This window comes from Coturnix japonica, unplaced genomic scaffold (assembly GCF_054131305.1).
Source record: "Coturnix japonica strain WE unplaced genomic scaffold, WE-NBRP24 Scf040, whole genome shotgun sequence".
Lineage (NCBI taxonomy): Eukaryota > Metazoa > Chordata > Aves > Galliformes > Phasianidae > Coturnix > Coturnix japonica.
The window spans coordinates 3538948-3556777 of NW_028188943.1; the positions used below are offsets into that span (position 1 = coordinate 3538948).

At 43.6% G+C, this 17830-nt stretch overlaps 1 protein-coding gene across 1 annotated transcript; it reads right to left on the reverse strand.

Moving 5' to 3' along the window:
- Window positions 1-412: 412 nt before the first annotated feature.
- On the reverse strand, window positions 413-7445 carry LOC146753032 (obscurin-like protein 1). The gene is made up of 5 exons (XM_085531071.1): window positions 7227-7445; window positions 5002-5268; window positions 1070-1336; window positions 634-746; window positions 413-442 (listed from the first exon to the last, which is right to left on the reverse strand). The coding sequence occupies exons 3-5, from the start codon at window positions 1326-1328 to the stop codon at window positions 413-415; spliced, it is 402 nt and encodes a 133-aa protein (XP_085387197.1). The 5' UTR covers window positions 1329-1336; window positions 5002-5268; window positions 7227-7445.
- Window positions 7446-17830: the final 10385 nt, after the last annotated feature.

The window sequence follows — 17830 nt, forward strand, 5'->3', positions numbered from 1 at the left end:
ATTCACCCACTCCCCTAGAATTAATGGAACTGTGCTTACTGGCACATATGCTGAAGCTTAAGCACAGTGCAGTGTTTTCAACATGTAGGAATGGCTATAGAACTTGCATAAATTCTGGCTGACCTATGACAGCTTAAAGCACTGCGGAGGACTGTTAACAAGCCCGTTTGGACATCACCTTGAATAAATGACGTTATCCCCAAGTAAGGGAAGGAACAGCTGAGCACCGGGGAGGTACACAAAGGGCCAGAGCAAATTCTCACACTGTCAGGTGCAAAGAAAACTGAGATTTCACCCTAAAACCCAGTTCACAACAAGGCTACAAAATCCTGGCTGAGAATTTCTGTGTTAGAGTTGAAGCTCAAGACTGTACTCCAACCAACAATATTTTGTGCAGCATGACCTGAAGAGTTCACAGTAAACCCAAAACAAACTTCCATTTCTACTTGATAAATGAACTCAGGACATAATAACAAAGAGTGCTGATCTGGGCAAGTAAAAGAGCATAAAGAAAAGAGAGCAATGCAAAAGCTATCAAGCAAAAGCTCAGACTCGCATCCCTTGGAAGTGAAATTAAAGGCTCTCATTCATTTCCAGAGAAGTCAGAAAGGAAAATACCATTACATGCCATACCTTGAACCACTTGACGTCCACGTTGGGCCTGCACAGCTCACACTCAAATGTGACCTTGTCCTTCTGAGTGACGCTAATGTCTGCCAATGGCTTGCTGATTTTCACAGGCAATTCTGAGAAGGAGAAAGAACGATGTGGATTTAGTTGGGAATGAGGTCTCTAGGAGCATCTGGCATAAGGAATAATGAAAGGCAGTGCCTACTCTCCATGCTTACTAGAACTTGTAATTAGCAACAAAAAAACCTATTGTTTTGAGCACATTATCATTACTTGTGCTAGGGACAATAATGTTCCAACAATCCTCTTGATATTTGAGGGATACTCTAGTGGCAATGGCCCAGTGCAAAACATTCTTTGCAGCTGGAAGGGAAGCTGGTTCTGCTGTTCAAGTAATCTGGGACAGGAGCAGATAATGACACCTTGCACCAACCAATACCTGTCACAGTGAGCCTCCCCGAGGAATTCATGCCTTCTGTTTTAAAGGAAATGAGTCCTGCATCTTCAAGGGTCACAGAAGAAAGTGTCAAGGAATGTTTCTTCCCCTGGACACCCATCGTGATATTTGGTGCAGGCTTCAGCCGCACGCCGTCCTTCTGCCAAGTCCCTTCCACATCCTCATGGGACACCTCCACCGAAAAGGTGACAGTTCCCTTCTCAGGGAATTCCAGGGGCTGCAGACCTTTCACCAGCTTCATCTGCCACACTGAAAGACAACGGGGACAGGTTGGAGATCTCACACCAGCAGCTGCGAAATAGAATCATCAAAGGAATCAGAGAAAGGTTTAGGTTGGAAGGGACCTTTGAGATCACCCAGTTCCAAATCCCCTGCTGTAGGCAGGGATGCTTCCTTCTAGACCGGATTGCACAAAGCCCCATCCAGCCTGGCCTTGAATGCTTGAATAGCATCAGGACTTCCAAAACAATTTACTTCCCTCTTCCTCTCCCAGGTACAGTATCTGCTAATTAAGCAACAGCCTTTGCAAAGAAGAAAACTTGTTCATAACCAGGTCCATGGGTGCTCTTAAATGGATCCTTCCAGATGGAAAAAACATTTCAGGTGGCCTCCTAGATTTTACCCCTTTTTGTGTTGCACACAAGACTGAAAAAAAAAATTACTTTTGCAAAGTTCTTCTTGTTATAATGAAACAAACATTTGGGGAATGGCAGAACCAGGTAACATTTACCTTCACGTCAAGAAATTTGAAATATCACTCTCATGTTCTTGGTGTGGTGTTTCTGCTATAATTATTTGGACTAATTAAGCTTTTCCCTGATGAAAGCCTAGAAGTATATCACAAGAAGGACCAACTTACCCATGACCTTTTATTTGTCTTACTCAAGCATCTCCTCCTGACCATAACTGACAATAAAATATTCAGCCAGACTACAGGTTTGAGCAGCTGAGTTGTTTCTAGGATCTCCTGCAATCTCAAGCTTGGAACACACACTTGTCTTTTGACTAAGTGTCTTTTATAGTGCACTAAAACAACAGGTTTTCACATGGCTATTCCTCATTTACCTTGCTCTGAAATCATTCTCAAACCATGCAGGATCAGTCCAGGGAGAAGGGGAGGAGAGGGGAAGGGAAAGGGGAAGTCCATGGTCCTCTAAAATCAGGCTTCTTAGCCTAAAACTCAACAGCAAATAGCAGTCCACTTGCCCACATTGCTAGACTCCGAGCATTTAAAGAACATCAGCTGACCTCATTATGAGCTCTAACATAGCCAAAGGAATTCATATATTCAAATATTCTCTTGAGTGATGAGAAATATGGAGCATAACTTCAGACTTCTGCTGTTAAACTCTCATTTCTATCATAAACCAGGGTAAGAGTTCAATGCTGTTTTAGATGGAAGACTCATATTTTAAATAACTCATCTCATTAAGGCTTGGATTCCCTACTACAATTAGCTAAATTCCAGTTTGGATCATGCTTCACCTTGGATCACTTAGGGATTCAGCCACGTAATGGAACTAACTCAATTTGTCTACAGATAAGCTGTTTTCTATAGCAACAATAAGCTGTGATTGCAACTGGATGTCGGGAGAGCACAAATCCCGCAGTTATCCTGTACCAACATCCTCTCCTTCCATCAGAACAGCAAGTTTTTAAACCAGACTCATGCAAGCTTGCATGACACACCTTGTGCAAAACTGTTGGCAGCCATCAGGACAGCCAGTTGCTTCCTGTATAGACACTGTTCCATCAGTTTTGGTTTTTTGCCTCGCTAGAACAACAGCCAGTGGCTGAAAACTCCCACAACTGAAGCAACCACGCTGATATACCACAGTCACTGGAGGTGCTCAAGAGCCACGGGTATGTGGCACTGGGGACGTGGTTAGTAAGTCCAGTGAGGGTGGGCAGGGGTTGGACTCAGCTATCTCAGTGGTCTTTTCCAGCCTTGGGTCCAACTTGTAAGAGGGAATGAAGCAGCAAACTGCCCAGCGCTGAGCTGCATTCTTCTGACACATGGTATCAGTGAACTGCTGTATTTCCCTATCTTCTCTGGAACTATTATTCATCTAACCTAACTGAAACAGTAAGCCTGAACCTAGATATAAATCAGGATCATAGTCACCCGTGGTTCCTTCTATATTCAGAAAGACACTCTAGAGGGTAATTCAGTGCATCTAGAAATTAAAGTAGTCTCTGAAGGTCTATGTATTTTCCAATCTCTGTTGGCCGCAGAAGGATGTGAAGGGCTGCACATGGCCCAACGATCAGCACTGATAATCAGCTGCAAGTTAATATCTGCGGGTTGTTTGGTTTGTTTGCTTGTCTCTTTTATTTCCTACAACCATTCAGTTTGGAGAAAAGATGAGCAACTGCCAATAGAAGTGATAAGTGCACATTTTGGGACACAGAAGCAGAATTTTGTGACAACAGTCAGCCTGGAATATGTTGATGATGAAGTTGTCCTGACAGTGCATGCCAGTGATTTGACAAACCCTGCTCGGTATGACACAGTTTGTCTTTAATTTTTGGTATCTTTGATTCCCAGTTGGCTCTTAGGCAAAAAAAAAAAAAAGCCACCCAAACAACCTAGTCCTCATCTCACCCTTCCCATCCAGCTGCTGCCTCACAGAAGGGGTAAAATAAAAACTCTCTTGGACTAGCAGAGAGATTTACAATGGAGTAACTTAAGTAAGGATGGGAGACTGAAGGTGTTGGGGAAGACATCCAGGCTTTAGCTACAGGGCATGCATGCAGAATCACAAAACAAAGGCCAGTCAGAGAAATCAGAGCTTCGTCAGAATTAATGGGGTTGTTTCTACATGCCCACCCTATCTGCCAGTGTAAAACCTTCCAGTGAAAAAAAAGAAAGCTACAGATGGGTGGGGAGAATTGTTGGTGAAATTATTTGTGATATTTTTTGCTAATAATATGCTTAAAATCCTGGAGCAAGACTTAAAGTTAAGCAACTCATTCTGTGTAAGTAGACTTACAGAAGGGAACCATAAAGCTTATGGAAGGGAACTGTCAAGCTAATCCACAGCTAAAACAGAGTAGAGACGAATTGCAGGAACTTGTTTAGTTTGCAGAAGTGTGAGCTTTAACCACTGCTGAGCTCCTAGTACAAAAGTCTGAACCAATGCAACAAACCAACCCGTCCATGTTGTATGAAGGAATGTACTGACAACACCAGAACACAAAATTCTATGGCTGAAAATACCTGCAAAAATCATCCAGCCCTTCTCCATTGCTCCAGGACATGCTCAGCTCTTTGTGCCCCAGATATTTCACTAACCTTTTCTGAAACCCACCGTGAAGGCTTCAAAGCCCCTCCAAATGACTTATCCAGTCATCCAACCATTAAAAAGCTTTTCTGTTGTAGAACTTGCATCTTTGTCATTGCAATTGAAGTCCCTTATTTCTGCACAGAGAACAGATTGTTTGCTTCCACTTTCTAAGAGCCTTTTATATACTCAAAGCCTGCTATCATATTATATATGAGCACCTTCAAAGAGCCAACAGAGTCAATGATTTCATTGGAAGCATCAGATTTTATGACTCGCAGGAAGTGATCATCATAACTCACACTCACATCTCCTGCCTGTAGAGGAGATCCTCCTTGCATCTACAAAGATGCAAGAAGAAAAGAGGCAAAGAAGGGGTAATATAAATCCCATCTTACATTTGGGATGCTTAATTCCAGCCTTGAAGGCTGATTTGCCCACTTAACAGCTGTGCTCTTCAGAAGCAGTTGTTCCACAGTTATTTAGAGAGAAAGACAAGTTTTGTACTTGGTTGTTAACACAAAGAACAGCATAAACACACAAATGAACTCAGCTTTGCAGTGTTGTAATGGCTGATGAGGGAAGCCAAGGATCCTTCCACACTGTCAGCCTTCATTTCCAGAGACATACCTTTGGGGGTGATGGTAATGCTGCTCTTGTCATCTCTGGACTCACACAAGTACTCTCCCTCATCCTCAGCCCGGATCCCTCTTATTGTCAGGGTTCTTCTGACCCCTTCCTCATCAATCTGGAAACGTTTGCTGGGTTTGATCTCAACTGCATTCCTGCGCCACACCACCTTCCCTTTGGCATGGCTCACTTCACAGCTTAAAGTGACACTGCCTCCAATCTCAGCATTAACAGCTTCGAGCTTCTTGGTGAACTTCACTGGGATTTCTAAGATGCAGAGGAAAGAAAAGAACTATGAGAATGCACAAGTTAACAAACGTGTTCTACAAAACCAAATGAAAAACCCCATGAACAGACACACTCGGGGATCATGGCAGGCTGAAAGAAATCCAAAAGATAAAAATCTGGAGATATTATCAGCATGGAATTATATTATCATTCTATTTCTGCAATGTAAGAACAGCGCCTTAAAGAGACTTAAAGACTACCTTCCGGTGTCTCTAATCTTCAACCTAATGAGATGTGTGGAGGTTTTTTGCTGCTATTGTCGGTTGGTTGGGATTGTCTCTTGTTGCTGCTTTTATTGTTCTGTTTTTTAGCATCAGAGTCTAATTTGCCTGACTACCATTAAAAATCTGTACAGATGGAAGAACCCCAGCAGCCACAGTTGTATTTCATGTCACTGGAGACACAGCCAATGGAATCAGAGATCTGGAAATGTGACACATTCAACCTGTTGACATGACCTGCTAGCAACCACTCCCATGCAGTAACAGCCAAAGGGAGCTGGTGGGGTGCATGCCAGCTGCAGATTTCTCCAGTGTAGGTGTCTGAAGGGACACAAACCCCATGCTACATCCTCCTCATCAGCTTTGACATGCTTAGCAGAGTCAGGAAGAGCTGAGGCTCTGAACACACCCTACCAACTGCTTTAGGAAGAGATAGAAACTGGGTGATGACAGTGAAGAGCAAACACCAGAAAAGAACCCATCATAGTCCCTGAGCTCTCAAGTGGCCAGCAGAGGACAAACTTGGATCTCTGGAGGCAAGAAGGTCTTTTCTGGTCTATGCTGGGGATGCTACAGCAGCTGCAACAGCAAATCAAGAGTAAAGGTTGGAACAGCTTGTAGAATAGACCAATCTTCTTCACTTCATCCTCCCATAAGAAAAGAGCAGCTGTAAAAAAGGACACAACTTGCAGGCTTCTACCTCCTTACCTTTCACTTCTAGAATTCTAAAACTAACTGAGAAGTATTAATACGCTGAGTATGGCCTAAGTAAGGCATATTTTCTATTCATTCTACTCCCAATCTCTTGGCCTCTTCATCTTGTACAACACTTTGCCACAGAACTGGGCAGTTCTGGGACACACAGCAGCAGAGGGGATTGTCTTAATCACCTTCCTCCCTATCTCTTTCTCTGCTCTTCAGAACATCCCATGCCTGCTTTCAGCTTCTGCTCACTGACACAGATCAGGTGATGAGGTGCGCAAAGATGAACAAAATCTATATAGAAGTTCCTTAGTCAAAAATATTCCACAGCCACATTTTCACCTCACTACCACTACATTAAAAAGGAGAATCCAATTAGTGGTGTGGGTCATTGATGTTGTTCCAGGGGGAATTGTGGCTGTTCCATGCCCACAGGGTAGAAGACAGACAGTCCTCCTCTAAGCCACATAAACAGCTGCTTAGTGCTCCCAAAGCGAATATCAGCTCTTCTGTTGAAACAAAGTGTCAAATCTAGGCAAGAAAGAACCTAGGAACTGAAGGAACCAAGAGGGTCCTTGAACACCAGTCCCATGGTTGCAAGTCACTATGCAAACATATTGAACCCAAAAGAACATCTGTCCTGCAGGCAACCAAAACCTGAGTTCCTTTTACTTAAGACCCACTGTGAAACATCAAAACACATAAACATGTGATAGTCAAACCACTGGCTGCCTTTTCATGACCCAGAACAGTACTCCTGGCTTCCTGATGGAAGGTTGGGAACATGCAGCCAAAGGGACAGGATCAAAGGCCTCCCTGAAATCTAGAAAGATTACATCCTTTTCCTTCATACACTGAGTCGGTGGCCTTATCATAGAACAAGATTTGATGACCAAGACTGGTTGCACACATGCTCCCTCACCGATGTTTAGGCCACCAGACTGTTTACCCGGGCAGAGCTTCAGCACACAGAGGCATTTTGACCAGAACCTTGTGCTGAACTCTAAAACTTACCCCCAGGCTTCCTGACTGTGTGGTACTGGCACGTCCTGTTTGGGATGGAATTCTCAAGGGAATGTGCTTGCCACGAGCCTTCTTAGACTGAAGCAAGAGATAGGTTGCCACAACTGGTCGTAATTCTGCTAGAAAACAAGAGGATGTAGATCTCTTCAGAAACATTGTCAGTACAAAGAAAATTTCTGCATGTCTGCCATATTTTCCCCTTGATGTGCAACCTTCACGTTTGTTCACATTAGGGTAGTTTCAGGCCTCAGCTGATTCATGTTGGAAGTAACCGCGGGAGACAAGTCTCATGCTATCATGGTCAACAAGCCTCGTTTATTAGGTGTTACAGCATCTCATTTATACAATCAGTAATAAGTTCATGCATATTGCAAAAGTTAAGCTCAGGATTGGTGAATTAGACATTACTTCATCTGACCTTTGTGGTTAGTCTTATAGATACTTTTTCTTTGCAGCTTTGTCTACACCTTGCTACACATCTTGCTTTTCCCTTAGGCCGTCCTTGCTTCTAGATACATATTTCATCTTTAGCTACATACCCTGTCTTTTCACATCCTGATTTCTTCTCAGCTGCCTAGCCCGTGATCGGCCCTAGAATAGACCGTCTTTGTCTTTAGTCACGTTCATTCTTTTACAATTTAACTAGTGGAATCTCTTCATGTCCTTTCTCATGAAGCCATTCTGCATAAACACTCTCCACATTTCCCCCGTTTTCTTTTAAAATGAAAAGGCTCAGTTCAACGACCGATTAATCATATTTAACAAGCAATTCAGTTCAATTGTTCAATTAGTTCTCATGTAGTTTTATCCTGCTTCATAGCTGCTGCTCTGTGAACTTCTCATCTCGATCCATGGCTGCTGCTCTGTAGAATTCTTCTTACAATACTGCCTATAGAATAGCAACACTACTTAAATTAATAACATAACTATTATAACTCGATCAAGACCTCGATTGACAATACTCTAAAAGTGAAAAAAGAGACAAGTCAAATACAACACAACAACATTACTGTTAAACCTACTAAAAAGAACAAACATGTTTGTACTGCAACCTAAGTTTCTGCAACCTAAAAATAAATCCGTGAGGGTCCCATTGTGTTAATCTGTAACTGATCAGGAAAAGTCTTCAATTTTTGTATACTCTGATATATTGATTTTAATGACCACTAAAATTTGTGCAATAAATGCTTTTAAGATGTTCATAACCATGCTCTACCAACTGAGTTATCCGGGCTAATAATTGATTAATGATTGTGCAATTTTATGAAGTAGCATGTCAAATAGAACCAATTTTAGAGGACAAATGTACTAGAGTATCACTAGGGGCATTAATACTTATTGACCCTTGAGAAACAGCAAGCCATGTTGGTGGTGGATGTGACAGGTAGTGCCAGCAGGGCGTCCCCTGCTTCAAGGTGCACATTTCCTCTCTCACCCATCACAGATTCTCTCCTGCATTCAGGGTCTGAAGGATTTCTTCCAGTTGTACACCACATCCGCATGGCCAGTGCGTGATATAGAGCCCAAGTGGAACACCTGCTTGGAAAACAGAATAAACTATCAAATTTAGTTCTATTAGCGTGCACTTTTGTCTAAAATGATGCATGGTTATATTTTCAGATCCCAATTAATTGGATGTAAAATAGGTATCCATTATATGATACAGGGTCATCTCTTTGACTAGAATTCCTTTCCAGGTTTTGTCTTTGCAAATTAAGAAAAGCTAATTAATAGGCTAATAACATCATAACCAAACAGTACTAAAACATTAAAAGAGCTATTCCTGTAGATTCTAGCATTGATTACATCAAATCCTGTTTAATACACATCTGATCTATTACTAAAATAGAAGAAGCACACAACATCCTAGCTAATGCCTTAAACTCCAAATCTTGAGACTGCATTGGTAGAACAGAAAATCACACACTATGTCAAACTACTACTAATATTATCTATAACACAGCAAGTTACAAAGCAATACCACTAAGTAAGAAACACACAATTACAATTACTATAAAGGCTGGATGCTATTTTCTGCCTTCAGATGAGACCAAAGATATCATGCTGGAACCCACACAGGGCCAGTCCCTGTGGAAATATGAGCATATTCACGACCCCAAGTTGTCAGTGGTAGAGGACAGTCCCAAAGTCCTGTGGCCATATTCCAAACATTAACCATAGGCTGTTCCTTTAGCACCGGGGAAGCCTCAAAATGACGATCCACATAAGCTGTATCTCTATGAACACGATTCAAAAAATTCAGCACAAACAAAACAAGCAAAACCTTACATAATATTTCTTGTAGTGTGTCTCCCATATTCCCCCTTTTTTGTTTATTAATAAGAATGGATTTCAATGTTTGATAAATGTGATCAGTGATAGCTTGTCCAGTGGGAGAATGAGCAATGGCTGTAGTATGTCTAACACACCCTTCTTGGAGGAAAGTTTGAGTGGCCTTAGAGGTATATGCAGGCCCATTATCTGTTTTTGTAGTATGTGGGATTCCCATAGCAGCATAAGCAGATAACCAGTGTTTACGGGTGTCATGACTGCATTCACCTGTATGTGCTGTGGCAAATATGTAAGAAGAATGAATATCTATTGTTACATGTGCATATTTTAGACGGCCAAATTCAGGAACGTGAGTGACATTTGTCTGACACAGTTGAAGAGGTGCTGTGCCACATGGATTTGTCCGAGTCTGAGGCAAAGAGGTATCAGTCAAATTATGTAGCTGATATTCTGTCACAAACACGGTGTATTGCATAGGAGAGAGGATCATTCTTAACACAGTTTTCCAATCGTGAGGGGTCATAGCGTAAGTGTCACTGTTTGTAACCAAAAGATTGTATGTAAAGGCTGACTGAACTCTGTATGTTCTCACTGACTCCCTTAGCTCCTTCACTGCCTCATAAGGCAGGGATTCCAAATGGGGGACCTGATTAGGAAAGGTTTGCAACGTGTCAGCATCACCCCTTAATATTGTTTCTTCTCTGCATTGCTCTAAGACATCACAGTACGCTGTAGGGAAAATTGTCATTCCTGCTTCCTTCAAAGTATCATCAGGAGGAAATGCGTCCGATTCTCTTTCTGGATCTACTGGACCGGGGTCACAACAATCCCCTGGTTTCAGTCCATCCGTGTCTTTAACCACGTTACACACGGGCTGCAGAGACACAGCCGCGCAGGACGAGGGAGGGGCGGCATGGCGAGGTGCAGAGAACGACGTGGGCGAAGCAGAGGGCGGGGGTGCTGTAGAGACCGACAACGCGACGAGCGACGTGTGCGGGGGGCCAGGCGGCCGCTGGCTGGGAACGGCAGCTTGTATCGGAGCGCGGCCGCTGTTCTTTCGTGCGCTGCTTCTCACGTTTCCCGACTTCCTATAGCATACAGCAGCGTTGTGGGTGTTGGATTGACACTTGCTGCGCCAAATCCCAGCGGCTTGGCACTCGTGACGGATGTGGCCAGTTTTTTCACAACGGAAACATTTCATGAGGGAGCTGATCTGCGAGCGTGGGCTTGTAGCGACTGCAGCTTGGAGGGGTGCAAGGGCTGCTAACACTTGATTCTGAGAAGCCTCAGCCTGTGCCTTTAATCCTACCCCTAGCTCTTTAATAGCCTCAACTATGAAAGCCTGAGCCCCCATGGGCACGCTCGATAATCTGTCTAACGCCTCCTCTATTGTCCAGTTACTCCTCAAAGTACTTAGAATGCCACGAGCTGTAGCATTACAATTCTGAAGTGCACAATGTTTTAGCATTATTTCCCTCATGTACTCTGGTACTCCAGCCTTCTCTATGGCTCCAGCTACCTTATCTATGAACGCTCCAAAATCCTTATTTCTTCCCTGCCGGATTCCCATATGAGACGACAGCCCACCTGGTGCCTTGATCTTATCCATAGCCTGTCTGGCCAGATACATTGACTCCCTACATTTAGCTGGTCCTAATAAAGCCTGGGCCTCCGTCCGGATGAAAGGACCTACCCCTAAAAGTTCTTCAACGGTGACATTATACAAGGGATCTCCAGGCTGCCTAACTATCGGAACTCTCTGTTGGCACATCTCTTCCCAATAAGCATTAAATAGCAGTTGTTCGTGCTGCGAAAAAATCAACCTAGCTATAGCCCCACAATCAGATGGCAACAAAACCTGAGTACTCCAGATATAATCCAGTATCTGTATCGCTGGCTCACTTTTTACTCCAAACTGACTGACCATAGACCGCAATTGTGACAACAACTTCCAATCTAAAGCACTGATAGCAGCCTGTGTCCCGCCTGCAGGATCAGGTAAATACCCCACTGACAGCACCATCTGTTGCACCGCTTCCAACGCCTCACCGTCTCCCGCCTCTAAACAAGCCCGCGCCAGCGCAGCCCAAGCCCCCCCCCGCTCCCGCGCGACGGCCTCCGCCAGGTCACTCTGTGCCCCAGGGAGCGGCTCATTGCAAAGGGGGGTCGAGGGGGCCGGCTGTAGCGCCATGGTCGATGCAGGCGGCTCGTCTGATACAGACGTGCAGGGAGACGGAGACGGGGCACTCGGCTCCGCAGCCACTGGCAACGCAGGCTCGGCGGCCGGCGGCAACTTTACGGTGGACACTGCAGGGGGCCCCGGGCAATCTGACCATTCATTATAATTCTTATTCCTCCCCTGCACAGCACTAGCTTGTTCTGCCGCTTCCTTTTCTGCCTGATATTGCAACAAATCATTATAAACCACACGCCACCACTTCCCGCATTTTTTAACCATTTTCTCCCCATCTATCATTCCCTGAAAAATTGCATCCCCAAATTTACGCCACTCAGCAAGATCATGCACTAAATGCGGATTCTGAAATAACCCTTTAGCATACCCATACACTAATAACTTAGGGAGTTCCTTTCCCAAGTCTATCCCCTTAAACTGTCTCCGCTTAAGAAAAGCGGAAAATAAATTATATGCTGCTTGCCTGTCCATTTTTACTCACGTCGGTACCGTTGCAGCCCTCCAGGCTTCGGCAGCACGTGTCGGTCGAGCCCACCTGTCGTGGTCACTCGAGACGCGGAGCTCCAATTTTAGCTCTTTTCGTCGTCCGTCGAGCTGCGAAATCCGGACCCGAACCCAACGCAGTTCTTCACCCGTGGCACCCTTTTTTCCTTATCACGTCGGGGTCACCATTTGTTGGAAGTAACCGCGGGAGACAAGTCTCATGCTATCATGGTCAACAAGCCTCGTTTATTAGGTGTTACAGCATCTCATTTATACAATCAGTAATAAGTTCATGCATATTGCAAAAGTTAAGCTCAGGATTGGTGAATTAGACATTACTTCATCTGACCTTTGTGGTTAGTCTTATAGATACTTTTTCTTTGCAGCTTTGTCTACACCTTGCTACACATCTTGCTTTTCCCTTAGGCCGTCCTTGCTTCTAGATACATATTTCATCTTTAGCTACATACCCTGTCTTTTCACATCCTGATTTCTTCTCAGCTGCCTAGCCCGTGATCGGCCCTAGAATAGACCGTCTTTGTCTTTAGTCACGTTCATTCTTTTACAATTTAACTAGTGGAATCTCTTCATGTCCTTTCTCATGAAGCCATTCTGCATAAACACTCTCCACAGATTCACACAATATGTCTGAGATAAAGAAGCAGACTATTCTCGTTTTTGCTTGAAAGTTAGTGTATTGTACAATTGCTGGAAGTGAAATCTAAAGCTGGCGCCAGAATCTCTCTACTGAAGTGAATGGCAAAGCTCCTACTAATTCAGTTTGCACAGCATTTCAGCTGGACTCCCATTTCTGGGGGCAAGTTTCAGCCCAGCTCCAAGGAGCATCGACATTCAGCTGGACTTTCAGCAGCTTTTTGACTACTATGAGAACCGTGGGTACAATGCTTGACAGACTCAGTGTAGTATAATAAGCTTGAATTACTTATCAGGCATTAGAAGTCCTTTGAACTAAGACTGTGATAATATCACAGACTTGAACTGAAGAACTTTTTCCCCTTGTAGGTCGATCGTTCTCTTTATTCCCTGTACCTAAAAAAGAAGTAACAGTGACTCCACAATTTATCTTGCCTAGATAAAACATTTTACATCTAGTCTTACTAAGGTTATATGGAAATCTTAACAATCCTTCAAATTCTACCACTTTCTATTTAACAGAAAGACAACTCAATTTCAAGAGACAACTTTCAGATTCAGGTTAAAGCCAGAGTACCCATCATGTTTTAAATCTCTTCTACAGCTTGGAATGTCATTATTGACATTTATACAGCATCTCTAGAAGCACTCAGTTCAGCTTTTCTCATTTATTTTCTAAAGTTACTGGAATTAATTTATTTCCTGAAGTATTTGTGAACTGTAATTCCCCAAATTTGCTTGGTTGTCCTACCTGATGTGTTGATATTTTCCACCTATCAGTGAATCATTTCAAAGCAGGGAGTTAAGCCAGCATGTGACATCTGCTGTTCATCCATCAGTTTCTGTTTTGAGTCTGCCTGGACTTCCAGAGATTCATAAGGATTTCAGCATGGTAAAAAAATAACAAAAAGGCTGAGAAAACACAATTAAAGGAGAAAAAAGGAATAAATGTGAACTTCAGAAATGCAGTTATTAGGTAGACTATGAAGTTCTGCAGTGGTAACTTACCTCTGAAAGGTGTGAAATATTTCATGTTTGAGAATAAGTGAGTGTTAGAGTCTGTTAATACAGTAAGGTTATTTACTGTAGGAGTGGGCTTAAATACAGAGAATTACTGCCATACGTTTATTACCTCTGACGTTAATGCTGATCTACTCTCTCTTCACTTGTTGTGAAACACAGAAAGCTGTTACACAGTCTTCATCAAGGTGTCCCAGCTGCAAGAATAAGACCTATAGTGAGGAAACAGCTTTCAAGTCATCTCACAGCCCAGTCTCACTGTGGTAGTGTTCTGCTGTGCAGCAGTCAATAATTAGCCATGATTTCAGATTCTTTTTTAAATAGTGTTATGGCCACATATTACACGGAGTAAACAGAAAGAGTCATCCAACTTCAGCAACTAGTCCCTCTGTGGCAACAGGTCCTGAGTTCTGAATTCAAGTACAAAAGCCTGTCAGCAGATGAGACCTTTTACTAGAGCAGAAGTGACGCTTCTATCTCTTCTTGATTCCTAGTTCCATGGCGTGCACAGCATGCTGTGCTGCATGCACAGCACAGCTGTTCTTCAGAGCAACAGTGGCACCCAGTGACCAACAGCAGCCATTGTCTGCAAATACACAGCAACTTCCCAGGATCTGCAGCAACAATCTCCCCACACACTCCACTTCACACAGACACTATGACCCTGATTAGACTCAAGCAGCAGACTTAAAACAAGTCAGAGTTTTAGATTACAGAATATTTCAGGATCTATAATGTGTGAAATTCAGTTACACAACAGTGCCTAGGTGCCTGCGTTTCAAGCAACTTTCAGATCACAGCCATGTAAAATAAAAACAAATTCAGTGCAGAAATAGCAATCCTGTACCTTAATACCCATGAGATTATCCATTTTTTACTGCATTCTGACTAAGTTCTAAAACTTGCTTATCCCAGTTCACTTCAACAAGTTCCATCAGTTCAAGCAACGCAGTTCTAAGATCCTGTGTATGTTAGGCAGATAGAATTGAACAGTGCAGGAATAATCTCTGACAGCTTTAAGAGCTCCGTTCTGCTTACAAACTCTCAGTCCAAAACTATTCACAGTTTTAAGGCAATGAACACCTGAAGCAGTTGGATCATCTGCCATTTGCCGCATTCTGCTTCTTGGCATCATGATTAGCACAAAGGGTTTTCTGCTGTCCTGCAGAGATGGACAAAGTCCTGCTTACAAATGGACCAAGTTTCAGTGTACAGCAGAGTTTGTACCAGACTAAAAAGCCACGTCATTCAATTCATGTGCTCAGGTTGTTATGCACTCAGAAAGGAAACAGAACTAACTGTTGGATTCTGAAGTCAATCTGTGGGGTCCTACATTACCTCCTGATTCTGGAAGAGGAAATTCTAATAGCAAATGCAGAACTTTGATCTTTGTAGACATGAGAAGAGCTGGCATTTAGGAACATTCCTTTCTGGGAAATCAAATGATGTGTCTATATTTTTACTACAGATAGTATAGGGAGCAGCCAGTTGAAGAACCAGATACAAAAATATCTAGCCCATTGGCAAGAAAATACTTCTCCTTAAATTCTGTATGTTATCATGGTATAGAATCAGGCTACAGTGCCACATAGGCCAACCAAGTGTAGAACCAAATCCACAAAATACTGGTAGACAAAGCAGCAAAAACAGGGACAATATTCAGCAGACAGGCCTTTCTACCCACAGCTCAGCATGTTCTGCCATCCGAAAAGCAAGGCCTCTAGTCAAGCTCAGCTATTTCCCTTCTCAGTGTATTCTAGCACCACTGATACCCACTGGTATCCTCCTGTAGAGTGCCATCATATTGTCATCATCCAAAGGAAAATCCCACACAGCAGAGCATACAGCACTACACCCATGCTCCAAATATCCGCCTGAGAAACAAAAAGACAAGCTTACAAACCTGAAGCACCTCAAATGGCTTCCTGACAGACTGGATTGTCTGCCCTTGCCAAAGCCCACATATAGCCCATGAAAAGCTGGCTCTTTCCCTCAGGAAAAAAAACCTTATCATCCCAGAGAAAGCATATAACCCTAATTCAATTGCCCTTCCACTCAGCTTAGAGCACTACTAAAACCAGCATCTTCACCTTAGCTCATCACACTGCTGCAGTTCCTTTTACAAGGATTTCACTGGCAAAAATGAAATCAAAGCCGTCACAAGGGATTTAACACATTACGTGTTACTGGCTACGAGAGCTGTCAGCACAGTCACCTGTCAGGCTTTGCTGCTGTTCTCTTTATGTATAGGCACAAGGTTCAGACACCTCACAGTGCAGTTCTCACTTGGACTGTAAAGAAAAAGGAGGCTTGAAAAGCAGTGTGTGGAAAACAAAGAAACAAGAATTAGAACAACAGTGGGGCCATGGCACTTGTAGGAATTGCTCCGCCTTTAACAGCAATTCAAGAAGGATGAGGGCATTCCAAACCAGACCAGTTTGGACAGATTAACAACTGCAAGTAGTGGGTTCCAAAATTCCAGACATGAAATCAAAGCTGGAAAAACTCTTTGCATTTACATCTCTCAATTTTTAGTACATTGTGCATTACAACGGAAACAATTCTTCACATACAACTTGGAAGCTAAAGACAAGTCTGACAAAACAGACTACACAGAAATGATGGATAATTAACAGAGCAAATTGCTCTTTCAAACACTTAGTAATAGAAAGAGATCTCTGAAGTTGCTGTTCTGTAGAGCACAAAAGCAGTCGCTTGAGGCAGTTCAGGATTAGCCTGAGACAAACCAGCCAGCTGTGTGAACTGAGACCAATTGCACTTCTTCTATTTTACTTTCATTCTATGTGACCTCACTAAGCAAATATTGTCTAAGACCATGAGTATCACATAAATGTGCAGATCTCAAGCTGCTCACTTATCTAGTACCCTTGGCATGATGCTTTATTTTCCTCAGCTGATCATCTAGATTGTGCCTGTTGATTGTGCAACAACAGCCTGTTCGTCTCGATTACCTGTGAGAGGCTCTAAATTTGGCCAGGAAAAATCATTTGAGGATAAGTAATTCTCTTGGAATCATTAAGGCAGTTTTCCCATGCTTTCATAACAGCAGAGATACACACACACACAAACTCATGGAACCCCACTGCTTTGCACAATCCTGTGCACACTCACGTGTGTCATGCACTGATTTCCCAGCCAGTCCTTGTAGGGTCTCTTACTTAGGACGGGAGTGCAGGGGAGCAGCCAGAAGCTGTTTGCATTCCCTGCTGTCTGCTGGGCAGCTTTGCTGGAGATGCCTGTGTTGCTTTGTTTTTCCTTGGGAGGTGGGAAGGAGCTTTGGGTTGGAGGCACATCCCGTGCCAGAGCATCCCAATGGCACGTGTGGGGCACAGATCTGCAGCAGATGAAGGGGAGGAGGTCCCAGCACAGCTCTGCACCATGCTCTGCCACACTGGGCAGCTTGTTCCTGGCTCAGCAGCGTCATCAGACAAGAAGCAGGGAAGGAAATCAAGGATGGGGGGTACCATCAAACGCAGTTAGTGCATGCCTGTGCAAGACAAACAGACCCAGAGCTTGCAGGTTGTTCCTGCTTTTGTAGCATTTGTGTGCTGTAGCTGAGCAAAAGGTTCTGCTGCTTGAATCTTCTTCTGCAAGAGCCGCCTACCGGTAAATGTCTGCGGGGATGTACTCGGTGTGCACGTCTGAAGCCATTTGAGAACCTAGTCGTTCTTGCTGCAGGACCCCTGTCTTCTGTTAAAAGCTGAACGGTCCCCAGAGCACCTGTTTCCATCAGCTACCACCATCCAAAGCAGCCAGCCTTCTTACAGTCACCTGGCCCAAACATCCCTTTTGCTCTACACTTGATTCCTGCAAGAGATGGGAGCTTGGCACGCAGACCATCCTTCCAACACCCCATCCCAGCAGAAAGGGATCACAGCGCTGGCACAGCTGAAACAAAAAGGGTGTGCGAGTTTCCTGTTAGCACTCAGTG